Source organism: Dasypus novemcinctus, chromosome 24, assembly GCF_030445035.2.
Source record: "Dasypus novemcinctus isolate mDasNov1 chromosome 24, mDasNov1.1.hap2, whole genome shotgun sequence".
Taxonomy (NCBI): domain Eukaryota; kingdom Metazoa; phylum Chordata; class Mammalia; order Cingulata; family Dasypodidae; genus Dasypus; species Dasypus novemcinctus.
In genome coordinates this window covers 37552587-37561931 of record NC_080696.1, presented here as the reverse complement: position 1 = coordinate 37561931, position 9345 = coordinate 37552587, and the positions used below count along the sequence as shown (strand labels likewise).

At 36.2% G+C, this 9345-nt stretch overlaps 1 protein-coding gene across 2 annotated transcripts in view; it reads right to left on the bottom strand.

The window, feature by feature from the left end:
- The window catches only part of ITCH (itchy E3 ubiquitin protein ligase), a 184379-nt gene that overhangs the window by 2625 nt on the left and 172409 nt on the right, over positions 1-9345 (bottom strand). For both annotated transcript variants that reach the window (XM_004454806.4, XM_004454807.5), the window contains exon 24: positions 7918-7990. In XM_004454806.4, coding sequence (XP_004454863.1) covers positions 7918-7990 — 73 coding nt within the window. The remainder of the gene's footprint in view (positions 1-7917; positions 7991-9345) is intronic.

Genomic DNA, 9345 nt, shown 5'->3' with positions numbered 1-9345 from the left:
CTAAAAATAAAAATTGTTAGCTTGAGAAAAGAAAATGTACAAGGAATCATATAGGCAGTGTAGTACAGAAACACTGGTTTTAAAGTGAGGCAAAACTGGGTTCAAATCCAAGTTCTGTCACTGGGCTTTGGAGGAACTGCTTTAACATTTCCAAGTCTCTGTTTCTTTTCAGTAAAGTGGGAATAATAATACCTACCTCTCAGGGTAGAGTGAAGAAACAAGCACAATGCCTTGTGTTCAGCAAGTACTCTATAAAATGTTAGCCCTCCCAATGACCACCCTCCTACCTTCCACCTAAAACTAGATCAAGGATTGGAAAACTTTTCTGTGAAGAAATCAGATAATAAATAACTTAGCTTTGAAACTGAACAAATGTATGTTAATACTACAAGATGTTAATGTCAAATCAAAAACCACCACCAAGGGAAACGGACTTTGGCCCAGTGGTTAGGGCGTCCGTCTACCATATGGGAGGTCCATGGTTCAAACCCCGGGCCTCCTTGACCCGAGTGGAGCTGGCCATGCGCAGTGCTGATGCGCGCAAGGAGTGCCGTGCCACGCAAGGGTGTCCCCCGCGTGGGGGAGCCCCCCGCGCAAGGAGTGCGCCCGTGAGGAAAGCCGCCCAGCGTGAAAAGAAAGAGCAGCCTGCCCAGGAATGGCGCCGCCCACACTTCCTGTGCCGCTGACGACAACAGAAGCGGACAAAGAAACAAGACGCAGCAAATAGATACCAAGAACAACCAGGGGAGGGGGGGGAATTAAATAAATAAATCTTTAAAAAAAAAAAAAAAAAAAAAAAAAAAAAACCACCACCAAAAATCAAAAAGCCCCCCAAAACTTTATGCTAAGTGAAAGAACCCAGAAACAAAGTACTACATATTATATGATTCCATTTATGTAAAATATAAATATAAATCAATTTATACAGATGAAATTAGATTGTGGTTATGTAGGGCTGGGGAAGTACTGCTAAGGGGTGTGGAATTTTTCTTTTTGGAGTAATGAAATTGTTCTAAAATTTTTTTGTGGTGATAAATGCACACATCGTGATTATACTAAAAGCCACTATTTACACTTTGGATAGATCATATGGTATATGAATATATCTCAATAAAACTGCTTAATAAATAACTGTGTAAGAATAGCCAGAAATAGTAGCTATGTGCAGCAGGGGAAGCACAGAGAGATTGAGAGGTGAAGAATTTTCTTGTTTGTCTGTTTTGTTTTTGTTTTATTATGATTGAAATAATGAAAGTGCTTTTATAACGACTAAAGTGATGAATACACAACTATGTGATTATACCAAATACACTTTGGATGAATTGTATGCAAAATAAATAAACAAATAAATGTCTTAAATACCTCCTTTACATACATTTAGAAACACACACACAAGCTAAGGCTCTGTGGGTTGTAAGCTTTCTTATCAAAAGGTTTTAAGAATTCTACTTTAAAAGTAAGAAATTATTTTCTACTATAATATTTTGCTCCTACTGGATTTCTTTGTGCTATTCTTAGCTGTGAGCTTTTAAAGGCATCTTCTAATTTGGGGCCTTATCAAAATTACCTTCACAAGGTAACAGTTAATAAGCTTTGACCCTTTGCTATATTCCTATATTCTTAAGACAAAAGCTAAGCAAACGTCTGTTGATAAAAGACATGCTAACCACAGAGGGAAAATTAATTTACAATTATGACTTTTGTTAGCTCTTGCAAATGGAAAACATGGAACTTGAAAAAGTAATAAGGCTGGGTTCAATTATACAAACAGTATAATTAGAGTATAGCATGCTTTGTACCAAGTTTGGGAAAAAAAGGGGAAAAAGGTCAAATCAAAATGTGTGTAAAAGAACAATATACAAAATCATATAATTCAATAACAAAAAGACAACCTAATTAAAAAATGAATAAAGGAGTCACATAGATATTTCTCAAAAGAAGAAATATAAATGGCCAATAACCACATGAAAAGATGGTGATATCACATTAGTTAAGAGGGAAATACAAATAATAATCACAATGAATCACTGTGGAAATCTGTTTGGCAGTTCCTCTGAAAGTTGAACATAGAATTATGATATGACTCAGTAATTCCACTCCCAAGTATATATCCAAAAGAACTGAAAACAGAGACTTGAATAGATATTTGTATACTAATGCTCATAGAGGCATTACTCCCAATAGCCTAAAGGTAGATGCAGGCCAAGTGACCATCAACAGATGAATGTCCAAACAAAATGTGGCATACATACACCATGGAATATTATTTGGCTGTAAAAAGGAATGAAATTCTGATACATGCTACTACATGGATAAACCTCGATGATAACATGTTGAGTGAAATAAGCCAGATACAAAAGGTCACATATATGAACTCACTTATATGAGATACCTAGGATAAGCAAATTCAGAGACAGAAAGTATACTGTAGGTTATCAGGGGCCCAGGGAGGGGTGGGGAATGGGATGAAGAATTATTGCTTAACGGATAAAGAGATTCAATTTGAGATGATGAAAAACTTTTGGTGATGGATGTTGGTGATGGTAGCACAATATTGTATATGTAATTCATACCACTGAATTATATATTTGAAAGTGGTTAAAATGGGAAATTTTGAGTGTACATATGTTACTACAATAAGTAGTTAAAAAAAACAGGAAATACCTCTTCACACAAATTAAGATGACTATAATTTTTTTAAAAAGGAAAATAAGTGTTGGCAAGCATGTGGAGCAAATGAAACCCTTATACATTGTTGGTGGGAATTTAAAAAGAATGAAGTAAGTTACAAAAGAATGATATGTTACAATAAGGATGAACCTTGAAAACATATGCTAAGTGAAATAAGCCAGATACAGAAGGACAAATATAATATGAGTCCACTTAAATGAAATAACTGAAATGGGTAAATTCAGAGAGACAGAAGTAGATCAGAGGTAACCAGGGGCAGGGAGAAGGAGGAAATGGAGAGCTACTGCCTAATGGGAATGGAGTTTCTGTTTGGGGTGAAGAAAATTTTGGAACTAGATAGTGGTGATAATTGTACAACATTGTGAATGTAATTAATGCCATTGAATTGTACATATAAAATGTCAAAACTGTTTTTATGTATTTTACCACAACAAAAATAAAAATCAATTGTATTTCTATATACTAGCTACAATCTGAAAATGAAATTAAGAAAACTCAATTTACAACAGCATCAAAAATTCTTAAGAATAAATTGAACAATTTGCAAGTTATACACTGAAAACTCTAAAACATTGATTAAGGAAGACCTAAATAAATAGAAAGATATCCCATGTTCATGTATTGAAAGATATAATATTAAGATAGCAATGGGAAGCAGATTTGGCTCAACTGATGGAGCATCCGCCTACCATATGGGAGGTCCAGGGTTCAAACCCAGGGCCTCCTAACCCATGTGGTGAGCTGGCCTATGTGCAGTGCTGAGGCACGCAAGGAGTGCCATGCCACGCAGGGGTGTCCCCCATGTATGGGAGCCCTATGCACAAGGAGTGCACCCCACTAGGAGGGCCGCCCCACGTGTAAAAAGTGCAGCATGCCCAGGAGTGGCGCTGCACACATGGAGAGCTGACACAGCAAGATGACACATCAAAAGGAGAAACAGGGAAGCGGACATGGCCCAATGGATAGGGTGTCCGCCTACCACATGGGAGGTCCGCAGTTCAAACCCCAGGCCTCCTTGACCCGTGTGGAGCTGGCCCATGCGCAGTGCTGATGTGCACAAGGAGTGCCGTGCCACACGGGTGCCCCCGCGTAGGGGAGCCTCACGCGCAAGGAGTGCGCCCCGTAAGGAGAGCCGCCCAGCGTGAAAGAAAGAGCAGCCTGCCCAAGAATGGCGCCGCACACACGGAGAAATGACAAAACAAGATGATGCAACAAAAAGAAAGACAGATTCCCGGTGCTGCTGATAAGGATAAAAGAGGTCACAGAAGAACACACAGAGAGCAGACAACTGAAGGAGGGGGAAAGGGAGAGAAATAAATTTAAAAAATGAATCTTTTTTTTTTTTTTAAAAAGGAGAAACAGATTCCCAGTGCCGCTGACAAGAATGCAAGTGACACAGAAGAACACACGGCAAACGGACACAGCAAACAACAGGGGAGATGAGGAGGTGGCAGGGAAGGGGAGAGAAATTAAAAAAAAAAAAAAGATGGCAACAATCCCTAAACTGATCTACAAATTCAATGCAACCCCTATCAAAATCTCAGCTAAGTTCTTGGAGATAAAGACAAACCTATCCTAAAATTTATATGGAAAAGCAAGGGACTCAGAATAAGCCAAAACAATCATGAAAAAGATGGAAGACTCACACATCATAATGTCAAACTTATTACAGAAAATAGACACATGGATGGGTTGATAAGATGGAACAATGGATAGGAAGATAGAATGATAAAGCAAATGCAACATATTAAATTGGTAGATCTGGATATGGAGGGGTGTATGTTGGTGTTCTCTATATGGGATTTTTGTTATTTAAATTATTTTTTATTAGAGAAGTTGTGAGCTTACAAAACAATCCTGCATAATGTACAGAATTCCCACACATCACCACTCCACAAACACCTTGCAGTGTTGTGGAACATTTCTTAAAGATTATGAAAGAACATTACCAAAATATTACTACTAACTAAGGTCCATAGCTTACATTTGGTATATTTTCCCCATACACTCCCCTATTATTAACACCATGTAGCAGTATTATACATCAGTTATAGCTCATGAGAGAACGTTCTCATATTTGTACTGTTAATCACATTCCATCATCTACCACATGGTTCACTGTATTTTACAGTCCCATGTCTTGTATAATCCATCTAAAGTGTAAACTCAGTGGCTCATAGGTTAGTTCTCTATATGGGTTTTGTGTTATTTTTATAACTGTCATGTAAATTTGAAATTATTTCAAAATAAAAAGCTTAAGGTTAAAAAACCAAGAAACACCAAACAAACAAACTTACTACAAAGCTATAGTGATCAAGATAATGTAGTACTAGTATAAAGAGTCAAAAGGTCAATGGAAGAGAATTGAGAATCCTGAAATAAATCCTTATATTTATGGTCAACTGATTTTTTTGACAAGGGTGCTAAGACAATTCAATGGGGGAAAGAATAGTCTCTTCCACAAGTGGTGCTGAGACAACTGGATATCCATATGCAAAAAAATGAAGTTAGACCCCTACCTCACACTATATATAAAAATTAACACAATGAATCAAACAGTGAAATGTGAGAGCTAAAACAATAAAATTCTGAGAATAAAGTACAGGAGTAAATCTTCATGACCTTTGGTTAGTCAATGGTTTCTTAGATATGATACCAACTATACAACCAACAAAAGAAAAAAAACTAGATAAATTGAACTTCATCAAAATTTAAAACTTATACTCCAAAGGATAGTATTAAGAAAATGTAAAGAAAACCCACAGAATGGTAAAAAAATATCTGCAAATCATATTTGATAAGGAACTGCTTTTTAAAATGTAAAAGAACTCTTATAACTCAACAATAAAATAAAAATAACTCAATTTTAAAAATAAGTAAAAGGTAGAAATTTCTTCAGAGAAGATATATAAATGGTCAACAGGCACATGAAAAGGAAAAGATGGTCATCATCATTAGTTATTAATGAAATGCAAATCAAAACACATTTTACACACATTAGGATGGCTATAATCAAAAGTTAGACAATAATAAATGTTGGTGAGGATGTGGAAAAATTTGATTCCTCACACATTACTGGTAGGAATGTAAAATGGTATAATTGCTTTGGAAAACAGTTTGGCAATTCCTCAAAAGGTTAAAACAGAGTTGACCTATAACCCAGCAATTCCACATTTAATTATATAACCAAGAGAACTGAAAACATACATCCACATAAAATATTGTGCGTGAATGTTCATAGCAGCATTATTCATAAAAGCCAGAATATAATGTCCATCAACTGATGAATGGATAAACAAGATGTAGTATATCTATACAATGGAATATAATTCATCCATAAAAAGGAATGAAGTACTGATACATGTTATAACATGGATGATGCTTAAAAACATTATGCTAAATGAAAGAAGCCAGACACAGAAGACCACATTTTACAGGATTCCATTTACATGAAATATCCAGAATAGGCAAGCTGATAGAAACAGAAAATAGATTAGTGCTTACCAGGGCCTGAGGAGGGGTAACTGAGGTGTGACCTCTAATGCAAATATGAGGTTTCTTTTTGGGGTGAAAAAATATGTTGTAATTAGATAGTGGTGATGATTGTATAACCTTGTGAGTATACCAAAAACCACTGAATGGTGGTTTTTTTTCCTTTAAAAGGGTGAATTTTATGGCATGTGGATTATATCTCAAAGTTATTACTAAAACATCACATGTATAGGTATATAGGTATGAAAATATGAGAAAGTAAAATAGTAAAAAAGGGCAGATGGTAAAGATAAATAATTAGCAAAGTTCATATATAACCAATGAAATATGCCTCACGAAATAAAGTTCAAATATTTTGACATTAGATCAAATTACAACATATTACTGTATTTGAGGTATCATTAGGTTTCGCTTTTTATTTTATACAGTTTTGGAAATATAATTAAACTACATTTATAAAGGGAAAACATTATTTTTGTTTACCGTACTAGAAAGTAGCTCTCCCAATAACTATCAAACTTTGATTTCTCCTACTGCCTTCAAAGAAAAGGTAAGATTTCTAAATACCAAGCAGGATATGATAGACTGCAAACAGGCACAAGGGGTTGTTCTGGAGTGTAGCAGTTTAATATTATTGATGAATTCCAAAAAGAAATACTGAATTATGCTTGTAATCTGATCTGTACCTGGGCACGATTGAGTTATGATTAGGGTGTTGAGTCCTCACCCCTTGAGTTGAGTTGAGGGCTGATGTTGGAAAGTTTTTTTTTTTTTTTTTAAAAGATTTATTTATTTATTTAATTCCCCCCTTCCCCTGGTTGTCTGTTCTCTGTGTCTATTTGCTGCGTCTTGTTTCTTTGTCGTCAGCGGCATGGGATGTGTGGGCAGCGCCATTCCTGGGCAGGCTGCACTTTCTTTCGTGCTGGGTGGCTCTCCTTATGGGTGCACTCCCTGCACGTGGGGCTCCCCTACATGGGGGACACCCCTGCATGGCACAGCACTCCTTGCGCGCATCAACACTGTGCGTGGGTCAGCTCCACATGAGTCAGGGAGGCCTGGGGTTTGAACCTCAGGGAGGCCGGGGTTTGAACCGCGGACCTCCCATGTGGTAGATGGATGCCCTAACCACTGGGCCAAGTCTGTTTCCCATGATGTTGGAGTTTTGATGTTGGAGTTTGATGCTAAAGACTTAAGCTGAAGCCCTGGGAAGGAAGCTCACAGAGGAAAGAGAAGCCAGCCCCAGGAAGAAAGGAACCTTGAAACCAGAGAAAAGCAAGGCCCAGGAACGTAGGAACCCAGGAAGCCTGAACCCTTGCAGACGTCGGCAGCCATCTTGCTCTAAATAGACTTTGGTGAGGGAAGTAACTTATGCTTTATGGCCTGTTATCTGTAAGCTTCTGCCCCAAATAAATATCCTTTATAAAAACCAACTAATTTCCGGTATTTTGCATCAGCACCCCTTTGGCTGATTACTAATACATGGGATGATGGAAATGCTCTAAAAGTACATTGCAATAATGGCTGCACTACTCTGTAAATCTACTAAAAATCTAAAAATCATTGAATTATACATTTAAATTGGATATATTTTATGGAATATAAATTATGCTCAATAAAGCTGTTAAAATAATCCAATACCATAGGGAAAATATTTCAGTTCTGATTTCTAACAGGCTTTAATATCTATAGGTTAACTGGCTAAGGATTATTTTTCTCTTCTCTGATTTTACTTACCAAGTATGACTGCTGGGCAGCCAATTTTCTTTCCCAACTTTTTCAATGCAAAACTTCTGTGGTCCATTGCTCCCTAAAACATAATGAAATCATTAGCAATTTATTAATGTAGTGTTTTAATGTAGTGTTTCTCAAAGTTTGGTTCCCAGTCCAGCAGCATTACCAGGTAACTTATTAGAAAAACAAATCCTGAGCCCATCCCAGGCTACTGAATCAGAAACTCTGGAGGTGGGACTCAATAATATGTTTTAACAACCTTCCAGGTGATTCTGATGAGTACTGTACTAAATTTCCAGAACCATTGTGTTAATGTATGCCCAAGATGAAAAAATCCAGTTTTATCCTGCATCCCTCAGCCAGACTAACCCAGTATCATGACTAATAATAGCTCACATAAGAAGAGAACACATAAAAAGATTAATTTGATTAGTTTTAAATGCAATAAGGAAACTACAACCTCTCATATAAAAAACTTAATTTACATACAGAATTATTAAAACTTTAAAACATCCTAGAAAATTAAATATTAACAATACTTAGGTATTCTGTGCTTATAGGACTTGCGATGCATACCTTTCTAATACACATACATACACACACATCCTAATTTCTGCCATTGGTCTTCCTTCAGCTGGTCAGAGCTGTGAATCGTGAGTTTAAAAGCAACAGGTTTCTAAAAGGCCACTACTGCTCCCCAGGGAGAGTTTATTTATTTATTGGTGGCCACACTGACTGGCAGTGCTACTGAACATTTTAATTAGAAGGGACCAGGAATACTAAATGTTCTACAACGTGTGGGACTGTCCTGCACAGAGAATTTATTCATGTCCCACCCAAATAAGCCCAAAACAAATATAAATTTATAGTACTTTAGTATCTAATAACACTCAACTGCTTTTATAAGTAGTTATTTGAAATATTCAATATAGATGTTCATTATGATGAGGGAAGTTTAAAATTATTAAACAAGTTTGAATTATTAGTTTACTCTCTCTACACCTTCTGCTCAGTGTATCATAGCATTTCTAATCACAGTTAAAATGAGTTTAGGTTCAATAGTGCTAATTATTATGTAACAGAAGAATATGGACTGCTTTTAATAAACATAGAACCAAATGATATTAAAATAGCAGACATGAAATCAAAGGAACTTGCCATATTACTGTCATCTTTAAGGCTTTCTAAACTTTTATGGAATAAGAAATCTAGTTGTAAAAATTACTTATTATTTATTTTTAGGTTTTCTGTTTTTCTCATTCTTACTCTGACCTGTCTCTAAAGGTCTAATAAATGACTTCAGTGTAGACTATTCTTATATCTCAAAGGATATGGCCTCCCAGGCATTTTTTTTTTTTTTTTTTTAAGTTTCAGAACCTTGGCTTGTAGTGAATTTTCATGATAGATGTATCTTCTATGCTTATCATCACT